The following is a 19970-nucleotide window of genomic DNA, read 5'->3' on the forward strand; positions in this document are numbered from 1 at the left end:
ACCTTTATACACATACCCTGTTCCTCCATAAAACATTTTACAAGGACAGGTCATATATATATATATATATATATATATATATATATATATATATATATATATATGTATGCTTTTTCCTTTTTCACATATTTACTCCGTTCCTTCCCTTGCGGATTATATATACGGTACAGTATATCACAAGAAGGCAAAAGACCAGTGACTTTTGCTTCCAAGGACTTTTGCCGGCGGAACGCTTCTTTCGGGAGGCGGCGTTTCCCACGGAACCTCTTTTCGCCAGCGCCCCCGGCTCTCCTCCGTTGCCCGGCAACGCCTGGGCTTGAGATGGGGCGAGGCGTTGTGTGCGTCGCTGAAATCCGTCCGCCCGCTGCGCCAACCCCACCTGCGGCGGCTCGAGGGGCGTCGAAGAGAGCGGCGTCCCCGTCCCCGGCGCCCGGGAAGGGGAACCATGCTCGGCCAGGACGGCGGCCTCTCGCTGACCATTGCCCAGGTCGTGCAGAAGCTGAAGGGCTCCGGACTCCACGCCCAGCTGGAGCGACAGGCCCGGGTGAGCTGGCACCCTCCCGGCCCCGCGCAGGCCCTCCTTTCTTCTCTCTCAGCATCCTTCCGGCCTCCTCGGTCCCTTCACGCCCTGCCCTTTCCTCGCTCTTCTCCTGTTCCTCCCCTTTAGCTTTTTTTTGTAATTTCAATTCTCTATTAAACAAAATAAAAGTGAGAAGAAAATAAAATATCGGAGTTGGTGGACTGAGGGTGATAGAGAACTGTCTCGGCACAGAGGTGAGGTTTGATCTAGGACAGGCATCCCCAACATAGCTGTCAAGTTTTCCCTTTTTAAAAGGGAAATTCCCTTATGCTGAATAGGCTTCCTCGCGAGAAAAGGGAAAACTTGACAGGTGTGACCCCCAAACTCGGCCCTCCAGATGTTTTGGGACTACAATTCCCATCATCCCTGACCACTGGTCCTGTTAGCTAGGGATGGTGGGAGTTGTAGTCCCAAAACATCTGGAGGGCCGAGTTTGGGGATGCCTGAATTCTAGGAGGTCCCTGGTTTACCCCATAGGTGTAGATGACATTAGTTTTCTTTGCCCTTCCTTTCTTTGTCTTGCCTCTTGCCTTTCCCCCCCCCTAACTTGATGCCCAATCTCTCCCCCCCCACTCTCCCTCCTCCCCACTATGTAGAACTGTTAACAGCCTTCTTTGACAAGCTCATGGTGCCAAAAGAAGATTCTGTTTTGTGTTTTTGTGTAATTACCATGTCTTTTTTTCTTTTGCAAGGATACAGCAATTCATTTCTCCTCCCCAAATTTATTTTATCACCTTTTGGCATCATTTATTTCATGTTACTTTTGTTGATAAGGAAAATTAGAAAAAATAACACTTTAGTTTGGCCCCTCAAATTTATGCAATCCCTCCCTCCCAACTGAAGTTCATTTTGCTATTTTTTAAAAAACTTTGACATAAAGGTGTTGTTTCTGTTTAAATGAAAGATATAGTGATGGAATTTGCTTTAAATACTGTAAATTTTCCAGATAGAATGCTGGAAAATAAAATAGCATGGATGTTCCATTGTCAGAGGCAGTGTATGTCTGAACAGCAGATTTTGGGAACAAAGAAGTGAACAGGGTTATTGTTTGTAAGTTCTTCAGAAAAAATCTAGCTGGTTAGTGCTGAAAAAATATAAAACTTAACTATTTTTGCTGTGCAGGATAGTAATAATTCCTTTTAATGTGCAAAGATTCTTTCAGTACTGTACAGGTAACTTGAAAATTATACACGCTTAACTTGCATACATTCAACTTTACACGCTTGGCTTTTTTAAAACAAAGAAGGGGGGGGGAGGCGTCCAGGGGAAAAGGTGAGAAAAGGCAATCTCGCCTGCCATTGAACCCAATGTGTTTTGCCCATACACGATTTTGGCTTTATGGACTATCCCTGGAACCTAAGTTGAGAGTTGCCTGTATACTAATCCTAACAATGTTTATGCAGAAGTAAGTCACAGTGATTCTCCTGGAAATTATATCCAAAATCCTATCTTCTTATGTTATCCTCACAATAAGAGCACAACTCTTAACACCCCAGTGTTAATAGCTTGAGAGGCTTTGGATAACATGTTGCTCCCTCTCAACTGACAGGACAAGTTAGCTGAATACTGCTCAATGCCATGCCTGATTTGATCTTCAATTATAATAGAAAAGCTATGAAAGCTTGGTTTTTCTATTGGGCATTTTGGATTTAGAGCTGCAGAATATTGCTTGCTATCCCTATTGTAAATAAGTTTTCTAGGTAAGCTTATTGCGATATTGATGGATTTTGTACCTGCTGGCTTTAGGCCCCAGTTCTATGCTACCTGGCTAGAGGATTTCCAAGCATATTGGGTGGGATATTAATTAACTAACTAATATGAATGTGTGGATTAAGGAATACAGGAGATAATGAAACGTAATCTTGCCACTTGACAATGCCATGTCAGTGCATTCATGCAAATCATTAGGAATGGGAAAAGGGCATCAAGCAATGCCAGCAGATCCTCACAAAGCTTTAGGCTCCCAGTCTAGTACCATATTGGCCTGAATATAAGCCTCACTCCCCCCCCCCCAATTTCCGACTGTGAAAAATTAAAGTGTGGCTTAAATCCGCGACCTTACAAAAACTGGCTTTTACTATATTGCTGCTGAAACAGGCATACGGTAAAATGGAACGGGTGTGAGTGCCTGCAGAATTTTAGGGGAGAGGCTTATATTCAGGCCAATATGGTATATATCTTTGGTCCAAGAAATTGTTGTAAACAAATACGGATGGAGAAGCCTTAAAAGTCAATTTTGCTTGATATTTGTTCTTGGATGCCTCAAGCAAAAAATAACAACAGGTTTTCTTTGCCTTTGTATTCAGCTTTATAGTCATAGGGTTTCTTTTTCTTTTTTTAATCTGAGACTCGTAAATATGGGGTAACCTTTTTGAAAGTGAGAGAATATGTTTGGGAACATTATCACTTGTCAGCGATGTCACGGATGAATCTAAGCAACCTAATAAAATTATGAAGGTTGAGATCTAATGTAGTTTGAGTGGGCTTCTACTCATGCAGTGGGACTCTCCACCATCCTGCAGTCCCCTGTGCACCCCTAAAATCTGCTGGGAAGGGCTGCGGGGCCCCTCAAGCAGATTCAGGAGGTACACGGGCTGGAGCAAGAAGACGAGAAACGATAAGTCCCTTTGCACAAGCAGTTCCCCCCCCCCAAGAAGGTGGACATTACTGGATTATCCCAGAGTAATGAACCTTCATCTGCCAGTGGTACCTCCAATGGATTTTCTTACCTGTTTTATATATGTTATATACTGTATTCTGTTTTATACATGTTATATATTCTTCCTGCGATTAAAGCCATTGATTTATTTGTGATTATTTCCCCTTATGTTAAAATTAGGATATTCTGTTCTTACTGAAGAATTTGTCTAGTTAAAGTAACTGGACCCAATTCTTTCTTTGATGTGTTTGTTCTTAATTTACTTGTTATTAATAATAATAATAATTTATTATTTATACCCCGCCCATCTGGCCGGGTTCCCCCAGCCACTCTGGGCGGCTTCCAACAAAATACTAAAATACAGAAATCCATCAAACATTAAAAGCTTCCCTAAACAGGGCTGCCTTAAGATGCCTTCTAAAGGTCTGGTAATTGTTATTCTCTTTGACCTCTGGTGGGAGGGCATTCCACAGGGTGGGCGCCACTACCGAGAAGGCCCTCTGCCTGGTTCCCTGTAACTTGGCTTCTCGTAGAGAGGGAACCGCCAGAAGGCCCTCGGCGCTGGATCTCATTTCATAAACATTGTAACCTACAGATGGTAAACCTTTTGCTGATATCCCTGCAGTTTTGTTTGCTATAGTTCACTACTTCCTCCTTTTAGTTTAGAGTGCTGCCTGCTACCAATTTTAAGTCAGGGGGTATTTATTTACATGAGTTGCAATAAATACCTGTTATTGCTTTCCATTACTACAGCATTAACCATTTACAGTCATTCCCTGCTCTCCCTCATGTCTCCTGAAGCACCTCCTGTTAAAATAATAATATTTTCCTCAGAAGAAATCTGCGGTGTAGAAAATGATCATATTTACCATACACCTTTATGTTGAAATTTATAGCAAATAACACATCCTGAAGCATAATACGTGATAAATTAAGAAATAAAGTAAAATTGTTGTCTTTATTAGTTAGTTGCCAGCTGATAGATGTTATATGTTTACAGCACAAAACGAGTAACATTAAGTTGAGTACCAATTTGTGGTGCTTCAAAAGTATGTATAAGAGATGGCTGTTAGTAATATATATGTGAAATACTTTATATATTTGTTTCCTTATTGATAGCTAGCAACATGAAGGACTCTAGACACTTCAACCAATCTTTGACGTTATTTCAATTTTTTGATACTCAAAATTATTTATGTATGAGTGAGAGAGCTAGCTTTTAATTTTTTTTAATAGTTATTTTCCATTTCATCAACTTGCATGTTTTTCTTAAACATGAAAAGTGCTTCCTTCTGCCACATCATTCTTTCCACAGCTAGGATGTATAATTTAATTGACAAGTCAAAGCAGATGTCCAGGACATTAAAACCTTTATAATATCTAATAATATCTAATACCGTGTTTCTCCCAAAATAAGACACGTCTTATATTTATTTTTTCTCTAAAAAAACACATTGCGGCTTATTTTCGGGGGATGTCTTATTTTTTTTATTGAGCATGGTACGGGGCTTTCTTGCGCCGCCCGCTGAGCCCGCTGCTGGGTCCCTGGGCTTCGTGCGGTGCGGCGCGTCGTGGCTGGGGCTGCTGCCAGCTCCTGCCGGCTCCTGCCACTTCGCGCGCCGCCCGCTGAGCCCGCTGCCGGGTCCCTGGGCTTCGTGTGGTGCGGCGCGTCGTGGCTAGGGCTGCTGCCGGCTCCTGCCACTTCGCGCGCCGCCCGCTGAGCCCGCTGCCGGGTCCCTGGGCTTCGTGCGGCGCATCGTTGCTGGGGCTGCTGCCGGCTGCTGCCGGCTCCTTCCACTTCGCGCGGAGCCCGCTGCCGGGTCCCTGGGCTTCGTGCGGCGCGTCGTGGCTGGGGCTGCTGCCGGCTCCTGCCGGCTCCTGCCACTTCGTGCGCCGCCCGCTGAGCCCGCTGCCGGGTCCCTGGGCTTCGTGCGGCGCGTCGTGGCTGGGGCTGCTGCCGGCTCCTGCCGGCTCCTGCCACTTCGCGCGCCGCCCGCTGAGCCCGCTGCCGGGTCCCTGGGCTTTGGGCGGTGCGGCGCGTCGTGGCTGGGGCTGCTGCCGGCTCCTGCTGGCTACTGCCACTTCGCGCGCCGCCCGCTGAGCCCGCTGCCGGGTCCCTGGGCTTTGGGCGGTGCGGCGCGTCGTGGCTGGGGCTGCTGCCGGCTCCTGCTGGCTACTGCCACTTCGCGCGCCGCCCGCTGAGCCCGCTTCCGGGTCCCTGGGCTTCGGGCAGTGCAGCGCGTCGTGGCTGGGGCTGCTGCCGGCTCCTGCCGGCTCCTGCCACTTCGCGCGCCGCCCGCTGAGCCCGCTGCCGGGTCCCTGGGCTTCGGGCGGTGCGGCGCGTCGTGGCTGGGGCTGCTGCCGGCTCCTGCCGGCTCCTGCCACTTCGCGCGCCGCCCGCCGGGTCCTGGGGCCCGTTCAGTCGGAGCTCGGCGCGTCTCTGTGCTGGGGCTCCCGCTGGGCTGGGGCTTGGCGCGCGCTGCTGCGTTTGCCGGCTCCCGCTGGGTCGGGTAGGTACCGGTACCCCCAACATGTCTTATTTTTGGGGGATGTCTTATATATTTTTGCCTTTAAAAGATCGTGCCATGGCTTATTTTAGAGGCACGTCTTATTTTAGGAGAAACACGGTATATCCTTGTGATGGTTCACAACATTCACTAGCCTGTTTTGGTAGCTTACTTACTTGAAAACCATTTTGTTTGGTAAAAAATGGTGGATTGCAAAATGAAAAGGAAAAGTCCGGGAAAGGAAACTGTTTAGATATTTCAGACATTTGATCATTTAATTTCAAATGTTCACAAAGATACAGACAGAAAAAGTTATGGCCATAATTTCATAGGAGCCTTTCATTGCCGGTTCCCCTTCACACCTTTCAATTGATCTTATTTTTCTAAAGAATGCTTGTGCTTCTGACTTTTTTTTTTATTCTTTTATGTTAGCTCAGTCTACACAATCCAGAAATTAAGCTAGAATCCTTGAAGGAAGATATTAAGGAATTTCTGAAGACATCAGGTTTGTTCTTTAGTTTGTTACATTTTAAAGTCTTTTCAGGAAACCCAGCCAGAGGGGTGGGGTATAAATGATAATGATAATGATAATGATAATGATAATTTAGCCTGCCTCACTGCTGAATATCGGGGCAGCACCCACATACTTGAAGCTTGCTCTACCCCTGTATTGTAAATAAATTTGCCAGTGTTACTGGCACACAGATTTTGACTAATCACTTATAGCAAGAGTAATCACCTGAAAGGGAAAACAAATGGCCAGTTCTTTTCCAGTTTCCAAGCTGCTAGTGGTGGACCTTGGGGTGTCAAATTTTAGTGGCAGCCTTTCATCTTCCAGTCTGCTTAATAGCTTGGCGCCCTCAAGGCTACATGCCCAGTGCGACCGAACGAGTCACTCTCCCCTAAATCCGCCTCTGGAGCTCCTCTGCCTGCCTGTTCGCTTGTACAGTCTTCTAGCCATGTAGTCATGTGCTGAGGCAGATGGTTTGCATGCTAGCAGTATGCGCTGATGTCATGTGCAGTTAGGGCCACAACCTTCAGTTGCAATCCCATGCACAGAGCCGCCTTTCCCATAGCATAGGGCTTAGTGGTGCATCGCGCCAGGGCCCCGGCCTCTCGGGGGCGCCCCAGTGAGTGGGGGAGCTGCACGGTTTTGCCGACAACCTCCCCTTTCCCTGCACTCCCACCAGCTGCGCCCCGCCAACCATATGGCTGGCGGGCGTACAGTTTCCCTCCCAAGCCTCTGCGGTGATCGCTCTCCTCCCAAGGAGGCTTGGGAGGGAAGCTGCGTACCTGCCAGCCATATGGTTGACAGGGCGCAGCTTCCCTCCCAAGCCTCTGTGGGGATTGCACTCCCGCAGCAGCATGGGGGAGAGTTATGCCCCCCCGGATGGCTGGCAGTGCGAAGCTTCCCCCCCCCCACTATCCGTGGTAATTTGGGGGCGCTGGGGGATTGCTCTCCCACAGCAGCATGGGGGAGAGTTACACACACCCCCATGGCTGGCAGTGCGCAGCTCCCCCCCCCACTATTCTTGGTAATTTGGGGACGCTGTGTGGATATTTGCACCCTGGTGCCGCATCTGCTAAAGATGGCCCTGCCCATGTATTTAATTAGAAGTAAATGCTGTGGGTGCAAGGGAACTTATCTGCTGAGCAAATGTGTTTAGGATTGTGGCTTTAGTCTGCAATCTATAAAACTAATACTATGGGGTAGTAGTGTTAAACAATTTTTGAATAAATGAGCAGGGGGGCTTGTGCTTTTAGAGTGCTTTTGGTAGTGGAAACTCTGTATGCTTACTTTACTTCAGTGATTTTTACTCCCAAGTAATCATAGAAGTTTGATGGTATTTTTTATATTATGAGTTCCTCTAACCTTCATTTTCTAACCTCTTATTTTACCAGGATGGGAAAAGAAGCTGCAAAATGCTGTTTATAGTGAACTCAGTGTGTGAGTTTGTTTTTGTCTGCATTTTTAGAGATGGGGCATAGTCTTCCTTTCTTGTCTTCCTACCTGCATGCATTATTTGTAATATCACTTAATGTGTACATCAAAGAAGGCCCCGTCAGATACTTTTTCAATCTGCAATGGATTATAATTTTTGCTTTGTGTAGAGAATGCTGCAGAAATGAATAGGGAAATGGCACAAAAGAGACATACTGCTTTTTTTGTTTTAATCATCTTAATAAAAGTAGAGATGGTTTTGCTGGTGGATGAAAGGTTGATCTCTAATTCAGTGTATTTTGATGAAGTCTGGCTTTAATAGTAGTGTGCAATCAGACTTTGTTTAGGCAATTTATTCCCTATTAAATGGCTCCTATTTTCTTTATAGCTTTTATTTCTGTAGACCAATTATAGCACCACAAGGTTCGCTCTGAAGCTTGAAATGCTCTCAGTACTAAGTGAGTGGGTACCTCAGAGGTTTTGGAGTTATCTTTCACTTAATGCTGGAAGAGTTTTTCAGCCTGGATGGAGGGGTGGGCTAGCCAAGAGTGGGGTGTTATGTTACAGTTGTTGTGGGGAGAAGAGGACAATGGCACCCTAGCATCTTAGCTATGGAGGAGGGTATGTTTCCCAAGTTGAACAACCTGGCAATCTCGGATGTCTAGTAGCCTGGTACTATGGCTTGATGTGTTAGGAAATATATATAGTGAATAATCATGACTTGAACCATGGTATTAAACTTGCTTTGTTTGAACATAATTCTGACAGAGTATCAGGAGAATTTTTTAGTGATGGAATAAGAAATGAATTCATTCCCTGCCTCCCCTCTCAAATATGTTTTGCTGTTTTAAGTTTTTTAAAATGGATATGCAATCCCCCCAAAAGGCTGAAATTATCTGGTATTATGACTGTGCATGTGTCTGAGTGGCCCATCGTGGGTTTGTTTTTCCAGCAAATTATTATATTTTGTTCAACGTAGAGTTAAGTAATGGGATATAGTAATGTTTCACAAGGCTGGTGGCCATGAATTGAGGATGATTGCTTGTTATCTCATTAGTATCTCTGAAAATGATTGTGGTGGTGATGCACTCAATCTTTTAGCATTAACTCTGAAGAGAGAATCAAAGTAATAAATGGAGTACAAGAAAACCCTGTTGTTGCTTTCCTCCTCAAGGTTCCCTTTACCATGCCACCCATCAGCTCCTCCTGAACACACCAAAGAATCTTTGGCTTACATGAGGAAAGCCCAGGTTTGCTGTGATTTAATTTTACTATTTGTATTGAAGTATTGTCATACATACTGTATTTGTATACATTTTTAATAGGGACGTGGGTGGCACTGTGGTCTAAAACCACTGAGCCTCTTGGGTTTGCCAATCAGAAGGTCGGCGGTTCGAATCCCCGAGATGGGGTGAGCTCCCGTTGCTCGGTCCCAGCTCCTGCCAAACTAGCAGTTTGAAAACACACCAGTGCAAGTAGATAAATAGGTACTACTGCAACAGAAAGGTAAACAGTGTTTCCGTGTGCTCTGGTTTCCGCCACAGTTTCCTGTTGTGCCAGAAGCGGTTTAGTCATTTTGGCCACTGTGGACAAATGCCAGCTCTCTCGGCCTGAAAGTGAGATAAGCACTGCAACCCCATAGTCACCCCACATCATGTCCAGGGGTCATTTACCTTTACCTTTACCTTTTTAATGGAAGTGTCTCTGTATGTCAGGGGTGGGAAACCTGTGGATTGCAGCTTCCATCACTACTGAGCATTGGCCAAGGTGGCTGGACCTGATGGAAGTTGGAGCGCCATCGGTTGCCCACCTCTGCTATATTTCCTCACAGTGCTTAATACAAGTGGTGCCTATAGCAAAATATTGCAATATGGAGTACTCCAGTTCAGGATTTTTAGAGGAAAAATCGCCAGAGTAGTGCTGCCAAGCTAGCAAGATTGCACCTCTCTATTTTAAAGTGATGGTTCTGGGGCTGAAACTATATGTAACATGCAGCTGCATGGATGTTTTTAGAAGTTTTTAGAAGACTGTAACTTTGATAGATCTCCTGCTCTGATCAAGGCTATAGACTTCTTAATCCCCCTGATCTAAGCTATGGCTTTTTTTAAAGGTACTGTTTATGTAGAGAAAAATTCCAATCTCCTCCACAAATTACTCAGTGGATTTGGTGAACAGCATGGTAAACCATATCAGTGGCAGTTGGGAACAGTAACTAGGCCAAGCCAACTTGCTGTCAGCCTGTGTGTTCCCCCTACAAGACAGTTTGGTGGCAGCTATTTAGTGGGTGCATTGCTTGTTTGAGGAAGTTCGGCATATATCATACCATATATTTAGGTTTTTTTTGGTATTTGGTGACTCGTAAATGTTTCATATTTCATGGTGCTGTAAGGCAGTGCACTTTTTTTTGTAAAAAAGGTAAAGGTAAAGGGACCCCTGACCATTAGGTCCAGTCGTGACCGACTCTGGGGTTGCGGCACTCAGCTCGCATTTTTGGCCGAGGGAGCCAGCGTACAGCTTCCAGGTCATGTGGCCAGCATGACAAAGCCGCTTCTGGCGAACCAGAGCAGCACACGGAAACGCCGTTTACCTTCCCGCTGTAGCGGTATTACCTATTTATCTACTTGCACTTTGAGGTGCTTTCGAACTGCTAGGTTGGCAGGAGCTGGGACCGAGCAACGGGAGCTTACCCCGTTGCGGGGATTCGAACCACCGACCTTCTGATCGGCAAGCCGTAGGCTCTGTGGTTTAACTCACAGCACCACCTGTCTTTTTTTTGTATAAAATGTCAAATAAATGAAATTATTATTGTCATTTTTTAAATTTATTAAACAGTTAAGCTAAAAAGCAAAACACCAATTAAAAATTTCAAATAGATGGAAAGATGGAAAGGTTATATTGATTTTTGTCATCTGTTGCAGGGAAACTGGGAAAAACGCATTCTGAAGAGCCTAAATAGTATGTGTACAGAACTCGGCATTCCATTAGCACAAAAGGTAGCTTTGTTAATTTCTTTTACTGTGAATGCAGCACTTAGGCAAAGCCAGTCCAAATTTAATGGGGTGGGGGTGGATTTTTAATCCATGTTATTAAATACTAACTAACAGAAACTTTTGCTTTCTGTTCTTGGTTGACTTATTTCAAAAGGCATTTTTTAAAAATGATTTACAGAGATCAATCAATGAGCAAAAGGAACTTCTAAGTAAATGGAATGAAATGGGAACAGATGAGCCAGGTATGTGAATCCTACTTTATGCAAATTTAACTTTATCTAGTTGTGCCCCACTGCCTATACAGAGGCTTTTATATTATTTATCTGATCCATTTACATAACACTCTTAATTTAGAAAATGCCAGAGTGGTTCACAAGTAATAATATAAAATACACAGTACCACGTAACAAAATTAAAATATAAAAATCATTGCAATGTTAAATCAGCAGCAAGATAAAACATTCCTAGAAAGGTTCCCTGTGTCTGGTTTACCAGCGATTTCAAGAAGACCTGAAGGCCAGAGTAGAAAGGTAATTATCTAACATAACTGGATTGATCTCCTCTGAATCTATTGTGGTTGGCCTTAGGATTCCATTGACCCTGAAGAAAGGTTGGAACCAACCAGCCCCCTAGAAAGTGCAGCTCGAGCTTTCTTTGCCTCTGCCGCTGCCATCTGGTAGGCGCGATCATGTGCTTCCACCCACACTCTGTCATAATCACTGTAAGATTTCCACTGCCTGCATTCTAGTTATCATCTGCCCTTCCTTTCCTGTTCTCTGAGAAACCCAGGGACCTGCCCTGGCTCCATAACATAAGTGGCAGAGACGACGGAGGCTTCTGTAAGTAGAAAGGGAGGGGAAACACAAATTCCTCCCTTTCCCCCTGCATCCCCCTGCATTCCCTTTGTAGCCGATGGGGTGCAGAGGGAAGGGGAAAGTGAAAATTCCTCCACCTTTCCCATTTCTGCTCATGGAAGCCTCCACCAGTTCACAAAGCCTTCTGTCAGAGGAGGAATGGTGTGGACCGCCTCTCCAGCCTGACCCTTCTAGAGAAGAAGACAGTTCAGAATTACTTCGAGGGTTTGAGGGAGGTCACAGCTCAGAGGCAGATGAGGGGAAAAGCTGGGAAATAATGGGAGGGGAGGAGGAAGAAGCAGCAGCAGCGGGGGGGGGGGCAATAGCTGGCAGACTCAGTGTCTTTAGAAAGCGTCCCAGAACCCGACGGGCCTTGAAAGTAGGAGAGCAAAGAGCTCAAAGGCAGAGGGCACAGAGGGTTCCATGGGCCACACATTAAGAACCTCTGGTATAGATAAAGAACTACCAGACGGCGTGAATGAGAAAGAATCTGTTAATTCTTTTTAATCAAATAACTTTATACATCTTATTAATTTCAGATCTAAGTCTCTTCAGGCCCGTTTACGCACCCAAAGATTTTCTTGAGGTAATAAAAAAATAAAGGTTAGATCTTCAATTATGTATTTATAGATCTTTATACAATAAAATATGAAGGGTCTTATTGGAGTTATGAAGATAATATAGACTTTGCCAGTTCAAAGCGACAGCTTAAACTACAGGCATGGTTATGGAAGTAAAATGGGGAAACAAGGAATGGGAAATATCTAAAAGCCTAAATGTTTTGTGGTGTTCCTCTATGGCAGGTGTAGGGAAAAACAGGCTTGGGGGCTGAATTTCCTCTCTGACTGGGCCTCAGCATTCTCACCAGGCCGCTTCTTTCACCAGCCCTGTTTCATACCCTCCTTGAGTGTTTTTGCCATAAATTCCATAAACTGGGCTGGATTCAGCTAACCTGACATGCTAGCGGAAAATAGTGCAAGGCTTCCTACTAGTGCAGTGGGCTTACTCCTCCCCTTCTCCTTCCCCGCTCCACCAAAAATAGCTCTGCTAGATCTGCTGTGGATGGGCCAGTGGGTGGGGGGAGAGGGGAGAAATGCTTGCACTGCTGGAACAATCAAATTAGTGCAAAGTAGACTTCCACCCAGTAAGCTTTAACTCATAATTTGGGCACAGACTAAAGAAATGAAATAAACGTTTAGCAATTCAGTCAGCTTGTGTGCCGGTGTTCAAATTCTGCTCAACTGTAAGAATCGCAATTTAAGAGTCTGTTGCACAGTAGTCTGTCAATACAGTGGTACCTCGGGTTACAAACACTTCGGGTTACAGACTCGGCTAACCCGGAAGTAGCACCTCGGGTTAAGAACTTTGCTCCAGGATGAGAACAGAAATTGCACGCCGGCGGCAGCGGGAGCCCCCATTAGCTAAAGTGGTATCTCAGGTTAAGAACGGTTTCAGGTTAAGAATGGACCTCCGGAACAAAATAAGTTCATAACCAGAGGTACCACTGTATAAGGACCGCTTTCATCAGATGCAAAAGTTGTCCACAGAACATGGACATAGGCCATTTTTGATTATCCACCTTGCCCCTGCAGTACCCTGAACCCCCTTTGCAACACCCCCCAAATCTTCCCCAAACCCCTGAAGCAGATTGAGATGGAATATGGGTGATTTCCCCCCTGTAAGCCCAATGGATTCCTTTCTGTCAGAGGACAGTCACCACTGGATCCCACCCATTGTGTCTTGTATCCCTGTTCTTACTTGTGTTACTTCATTGTATCCTAAGTCAGCAGTTTCACACTTCCTCTGTTTATTAAACCCCATTCATATTGCCAAGGCAAATTCCCAAACAACATTTAGTTCATGCATAGCAGTGGCCAAGCTTTCTGCCCCCCCCCATAACACTGCATATATTGCATTGTTGTACATTGTAGCTACACACTGCAGGGAGAAGATCAATAGCGATGGGGAAATACTTTTCAAAGCTTCACTGTCATTTCAAATCTTCTTAGTGGTTAGCTCAAAGTTTCCAAGGGACTTTCATGGCTCCCAGAACAGTTTGACAATCCATGTCCCTCAATCTTTTGGTCTAGCTAGAGGACAACACAGAGTGTCCCTTTGGGGGGGAGCCCCCTCCGATGTGTTTGCCCTGCCCCCATATTTAAGGTCATACGTGCTTGTTTCACCGTGTGGCTTCAGAAGTGAGAGAGGTCTAAATCCAGTTGTACAAGGAAGAAAGCAACGTATTTTTAATGGGAAGAGAAGGAAACAACTACTAAAATCCAAAATGAAAAGTATGAGCAGAAGAAACCTGAACCAGTGGCTACAAAATTGATTGATAGAGCTTTTGAACATGAAAACAGTATGGTATCTTATTTTCCAACAACTATTTCCATATGGCAGTATAAATCTGTATTAGCTTGCTTAGTAAAAACAACAGGACAGAAAGCAAGCATATGGATATGCAGTTTGTGAAGGTAAATGAAAGTCTCAAGTTTGAAAAATTCCCTTGTGTAAATAGGAATTTCTTTCCACTTTAGCATTGCAAATGCCATTAGTTTGGTTAACTCTATCATAGCTTAATATGCATATATTAATGAACATTCTCACATGCAAATGTAGATAGAAGGCTTACGTTGCAAGCCTGAACTATTGAACTTTAAATGTTCTTGGTTGTTGTTTTTTTTTTTTGCTGATGGTTTGAATTATAATGTAACTATAGCATTTATCTGCAATTATGGCTAATTAAACCTGTCTCAGTTTAATCTTATGAAAACACTTTGCATAAGTAAACAGTGTTTTGTTATGTCTCTTGTGTTTTCTATTGTTCCTTGACATCTCTTGACATTCTTTGAATGTTAACCTTTTAGTGCTTGGCCTGCATCTACAAAATTATATCCAGCCCATAATCCTGTATTAACTTGGAGAAATTATTCATGTACAAGCTGGAGTGTTTCATATAAACAAAAGAGACCACATGAAAAACCTACAGCAGACTCTTCCTGTCTCTTTAACCTTGTCTTTAAACAGCACAAGTCCAGAGATGCATGAACACTAAACTTCCTAGGATCATAGCATGCAGAAATCAGAAATATTTGACAGTGGCTTACTGTGATGAATTAACATGAGAACATAAGAACAGTCTTGATCAGGCCAATAGAAAACACTAACTTGTATTGCTTTTCTTAAAGGTATTGATGAACCTTCGCAATCCGAATTATGAAAACAGTGAGCAGCCTAGTTTTAGAAACCACCTGGGATTAATTCAGGTGCCACTGAAAGTGAAGGACATCCCTGAACTGGTAATAATAATTATCTTTAAATATCATTCATTCATTCAAAAGCATTTCTAAAATAGTAGAAATGAGTATATATGAACAAAAGAGCTAGATTTTCTTAACTGTGAGATCCTGAAACATTCATAGTTTCTGTTTGGGCCTTCAGATAGGTTGCATTGTTTTCAGTGGGTGTTCTTGTCATTTGCTTTATTATGACCACTGCCTGCGTAGTGCTCTGAACAACATTTTGGAGGCGAGAATGTGGAAAGGACACTTGGAGGGTGGGGGAAGAATTTGAGTTTACTGAGCTCTGGTCGAGCAAAGGACCCAAGTCCTTGTGTTGAAGGAAGAAGCAGAATGAGCAATTTACATCCAGGGGAAACGTGAGTTTTCTGGTGGGAATTTCCCCACTACTTTATATGTTTAAATAATGCCCTACAGCAGTGGTTCCCAATAATACTAATTACCGAGGACCCCCTATTTTTCAAATGTTGATAACTTTATGGTTGTTACCTCTGCAAAGCAATTTTTTGAACAAAATGTGGGATAACCCAAAATATGCAAAGGATTTTAGGTATGCTAAAAAACAGACTAGGGCTGAGCTGGGCGAAATCTGATTTTCAGCATCGTGATATATCAGTAGCTAAACATCACGATATTCCGATATATCACGATGTCTGAAATGGGAGATCAGGCGTGGGGATGAGGGAAGGAGCAGTCACGGAGATCGGGCGGGTGGGGTACGTACAGCTCAGGCGTGGGGATAAGAGATGGGGAAGCTACAAAGATTAGATGGTTGGGGGGGAGGAGAGGAAGTGGAGTCACCTCACTGCATGGTTTGAGTGGGAGGGGATTGGGATAGGGGGGTGCATCTATCCACCGTCGGGGGCAGCCAGCAAAGAGCATGTCCGCTGCCGCTGCTTTCCTGCTGACTGAGAAGAGCTGATCTGCCGCAGTGCCAGGGGAAGTTAGTGCCACAATGCCTTGAATTGAGGACGATCAGCTGCCCTGGTCTCCATCAGCATGAGGGGAAGGCAGCGCCTCGCAATTGGCTACCCTGGTCTCCTTCAGTGTGAGGGAAGGCAGGTCAGATCAGCAGCAGCATCGGCTGAGATCATCGCTGGTGCCTTGAAATTGGCTGCCCTGCTCTCCCCTCGCGCAAGGAGCTACATACTGCTGCGTATTGCTGGGTGTCAGGGACTGTGCTGCGGAGGGCTGCACTGAGGAGGAATGGTGGGAGCCTTCCCCTCCCCCTGCTCCTGACCCAGATCCTGAATCTCCCCAGCAGCAGGAGGACAATATAGATTTGGAACAGTGGTTTGCAGAGGGACATACTAGTTCAGAAGGCAGAAGTTGGGTTAACCGATTCACAGTCTCTAGATAGCATTCCTCCACCACCCTCCCCAAAGTCAAGAAGGGCTCAGAAAGTGGCAGAACAGAAAGCACAGAGGGGATAAGCTCAGATTATGAGTCGTAGAAGTAACATAGGTTCATAGGAACCGAAGAGGGTGGGTTCTTTAATTGGGAGCACCGTCATTACTAGGATATTTGTTCTTTGTTCTCTTGCTGTGATTATTAAAATTTCTAACTGGTAAGAAGACTCATTTTCCTTTGTTCTGCTAATTCCCCGAAGCCTGATACTGGGTTAGAATCGTTATTGTGATGTGATTTCAAAACTGATTTTGGCCGATATATTGAAAAATTGCACAGCACTAAAACAGACCATAACATTAGTGATATTACCCCTAATTGGCAACCACTGCTCTAGAGAATATTAGGTGACATACTGCTTGGGATGTGGCTCAAATCGAAGTGGGAGTCTTGTTCACAACATGCTGTGCCCACCCCAGTACAGTGGTACCTTGGGTTGCAGACCTGATCTGTTCCGGGGTGCCGTTCACACCCCAAAAAGTCCACAACCCAAGCTGCACGATAGAGCACTTCTGCGCATGTGCAAAGCGTGCAGAACACTTGTGCGCATGCGCGCATGGTGGAACCCAGAAGTAAACACTTCCGGGGGCGCCGCGTTCACATCCTGAAAAAACGCAACCCCCAGCAGACGCACCCAAGGTATGACTATACTGCTCATAAGAAATCTTAACAGGGAACCCACACCTCTGCTTTTAATCATTGCCTCATTCCTAAGTCAGAGGACTGGGCTAAATGACAATTGTAGTATAAATCATATTTCTAATTGATAGCAATTTGGAGTTTTGTTGACAACTAATTAAAATTTAAAGAAATATCCTCTGTTGATAAAATATTTGTGGGCTTTTTGTACATTTTTTTCTCAAGAAAGAATATTTCAATGAGCTAGACTTGAACACAGGCCAGCTGGATATTGATGATTCTGCACATGTACCTCCAGGTTAGTGCCTTTGTTTAAAGTAGTAAAATTGTTCTTGGTTCTTACAAGGATTCGTGTGAGATACAGATGCTAAAGTCTATTTCAATGACAATTCTTGTGTCTTTATTTGCACTGTGGTGGAAAGAGATTTGGCAAGTATAACTTGTATGGTAATGATAGCAGGAAAAGCCAAAACTTACTGAGTACAGTATCTTCATTCCTGGAGCCCTCTCTTGGTCAGAATCTGGCAAAATTTAAAACACTGCTTTTATTTAAGCAAATGTGAGAAGCCTGATTTGGAAAATAGCAGATCCTAGACTGAATGTAAATCTTTTAGTCCAAAAAAATAGGACTAATTGTCACTGAGGTAGTAAGCCTTGGTCTGCACTTCAGAGTGCAGGTGCTGGATCACATGACTAGGAATTTCTTCGGACCAAGTACCTACCTATTGAAAACCAGCTGTCAGGCAGAATTGTTCTAGTAGTTTAGAACTGCAGATTAATCCAGAATAGCAAGAGGAAAAGTGTTGCAATGCTTAGTTTAGAGATAAACAATGTTATTGCGGCATGGGCTTTTATCTCCAGCGGCATTCATAGTGTGTATAGAATACTTTGTATACTTAACATTATCTTGATTTATCTTTATTCAACTGATGAAGGACAAAACTTGTGCTACAGCAAAGTAGTTAGAGCCTCAAGGCATCTTTTTGTGTTCTATTTATTATCTAACTAGATTAGCATCCATCTCTAAATTACAGGAAGCTCTCCTTGCTTGTAATGCATTCACCACTTGGATATAATACCTACCTGTCTCATGATGGGAATAAGCAGATAGCCATCAAAATTTAAATAGGTGGAAATTAATAACACTGCTGATGTTCTATAACTATAGTTGAAGCATCTTTCTCATGAATGAGAAATAGCACATTTTAAGAACATTGTGTTTTTTAGACGTATTTTTTTGGACCTTAATTCCCCCCCCCCTAAGGTGGCTTACAAAAGGAGAGAATGAATATAACGATACAGTACTTTAAAATAGCACACTAACAGGCTATACAGGGAAGCTAAGATAAGAACATGCACAAACCCATCTTCTGAATTTCCATCTCATATAGTGTTCTGATAACCGTATCCTCAAACTGCCCTTCAATCCTTTTAGAGTAGAGAGAGGGAACCAGCAGTGTTTTCCTTAAAAAACCAAAAACCAAACTCTTGCTTCAAATTACATTTTGAACTAAAAGGGTAAGGGTTTAAAAAGTAGTTTGGAGGCAAATGGGTGCCAATTTTTTGGAGAGAAATGTTGCTCATGTGGATTATGAATGCATGCTCCTTGGAATTCTGGTGCATGTATGCTGCTATGCTTTCAGATAAGATGTTTTGATAGTTAAATCAAACGTCCCTCTGTAAAGTTTAAATAGTTTTGAACTCTTTGCACTCTTTTCTTGCTTTACTGTTTTAGAACTCTTTGAAAATGAACATGTACGTATTGGTCAGAAAGGTAAGAATTGGATACTGGCTGTAAACAAATTGCAAGTGTTTTAAGTTTCTCTGTGGGTTTTCTTTGTTTTGTCTGGTATGAAGCATAATAAGACTGCAATCCTAAATACTAGAAATTAAGTTCCACTGGATGCATTGGGATTTCCTTCAGAGTAAACCTCCATAGAATTGCACTGTAAATGATGTAAAATAAAATGTAACTTGTACCTTTTTAACGTGATGGAACTGCTAGAGATTTATGGGTTCTAGATAAGGAGTGTCACAGCTGGCAGATTAAAAATGAAATGTGTGTGTGTGTGACAGCTTTATTCCAAATTGCTGAATTCCTGGTTTGAATTTTATTTTAAAATCACCAGAGTTGCTTCTGTGCACAAAGAACTCTCATTAGTGTTAATGGAGTTTATGTTCATGCATCAGATAAGAATATAACTTTAATTCTTCCAGGTGGTTAGTTGCTAGTGCAAAACCTAATTAAACACGTAGCACTAAGTCAGCTTGCTGAATGGTTATGCCCTTTCAAATAAGGTCATTATTCTACCAGTTGAAAGGAAATCAACCCCACGCCTTAATTAAAAAAAAAAAAAACTCCCACGGAACAAATTATTTTTCTCTGGCTTTCCTTTCACAAGAGTGGCTGTGAAAGGAATTAGGCCATGTGTCACATTCTCCTCTTCTAAATTATATTAAAAGACAGCATGACAACTATGATAAAAAATGGGGGGGGGGCGGAGAAAACCCAAAATGACATGCTTCTGATTGGGCAACCACTTAAATTAATAGAATATTATTAATATTATGTTGGGAACCGCCCATAGTGTCTGGGGAAACCCAGCCAGCTGGGCGGGGTATAAATAATACCGGTAGATGATGATCATGATGATGATAAAAGTAACCTAGACATCCGTGACCTCCTTGATTTAATAGCATCATTTCAGATCTATACAAAGCCATTTAAAAAAATGGTTTGTTTCAATTCCTCAAAAAACTGAATTTGGACATTATACAGTACAAATATTGGATAATCACTTTTCACTGAATATTAAATGGAAAAAAGGAAGGGGAATAGAATGAAATGTGTGGGTGCAGGAGGTACCTGGTAAGTTACAAATAGGTGGGCAGCAGAAAAATAGGAAGTGTGATTTGTGTTGAGTCATAATCTCACTGTGTGACTCATGCACTGTGAACTTGACCAAACTAGTCATCAAAGGTGTTAATCATCACTTGTATGCTTTTCAAGCAGGCCTTCTATTTTGTTTTGTTTTGTTTTGTTTTTCCAGCAGTGTCCTGATTACTGGGGGCTGGCATCAAAGTTCATACTGA

At 43.5% G+C, this 19970-nt stretch overlaps 1 protein-coding gene across 4 annotated transcripts in view; it reads left to right on the forward strand.

Moving 5' to 3' along the window:
- Positions 1-315: 315 nt before the first annotated feature.
- TBC1D19 (TBC1 domain family member 19) overlaps positions 316-19970 on the forward strand; it is a 63320-nt gene continuing 43665 nt past the window's right edge. Inside the window, exons 1-10 of one of the 4 annotated variants that reach the window (XM_035112914.3) lie at positions 316-544; positions 6179-6251; positions 7649-7694; positions 8863-8938; positions 10607-10681; positions 10857-10920; positions 12072-12118; positions 14721-14831; positions 17103-17175; positions 18613-18651. In XM_035112914.3, the coding sequence (XP_034968805.2) occupies positions 446-544; positions 6179-6251; positions 7649-7694; positions 8863-8938; positions 10607-10681; positions 10857-10920; positions 12072-12118; positions 14721-14831; positions 17103-17175; positions 18613-18651 (703 nt within the window). In that variant the 5' untranslated portion in view covers positions 316-445. Of the gene's footprint in view, positions 545-643; positions 775-6178; positions 6252-7648; positions 7695-8862; positions 8939-10606; positions 10682-10856; positions 10921-12071; positions 12119-14720; positions 14832-17102; positions 17176-18612; positions 18652-19970 lie in introns of those variants that run through there. The other 3 variants (XM_088658574.1, XM_088658581.1, XM_088658579.1) reach the window with 3 other exon arrangements.

The sequence above is a fragment of the Zootoca vivipara genome, chromosome Z1 (assembly GCF_965207765.1).
Source record: "Zootoca vivipara chromosome Z1, rZooViv2.hap1.1, whole genome shotgun sequence".
Taxonomy (NCBI): domain Eukaryota; kingdom Metazoa; phylum Chordata; class Lepidosauria; order Squamata; family Lacertidae; genus Zootoca; species Zootoca vivipara.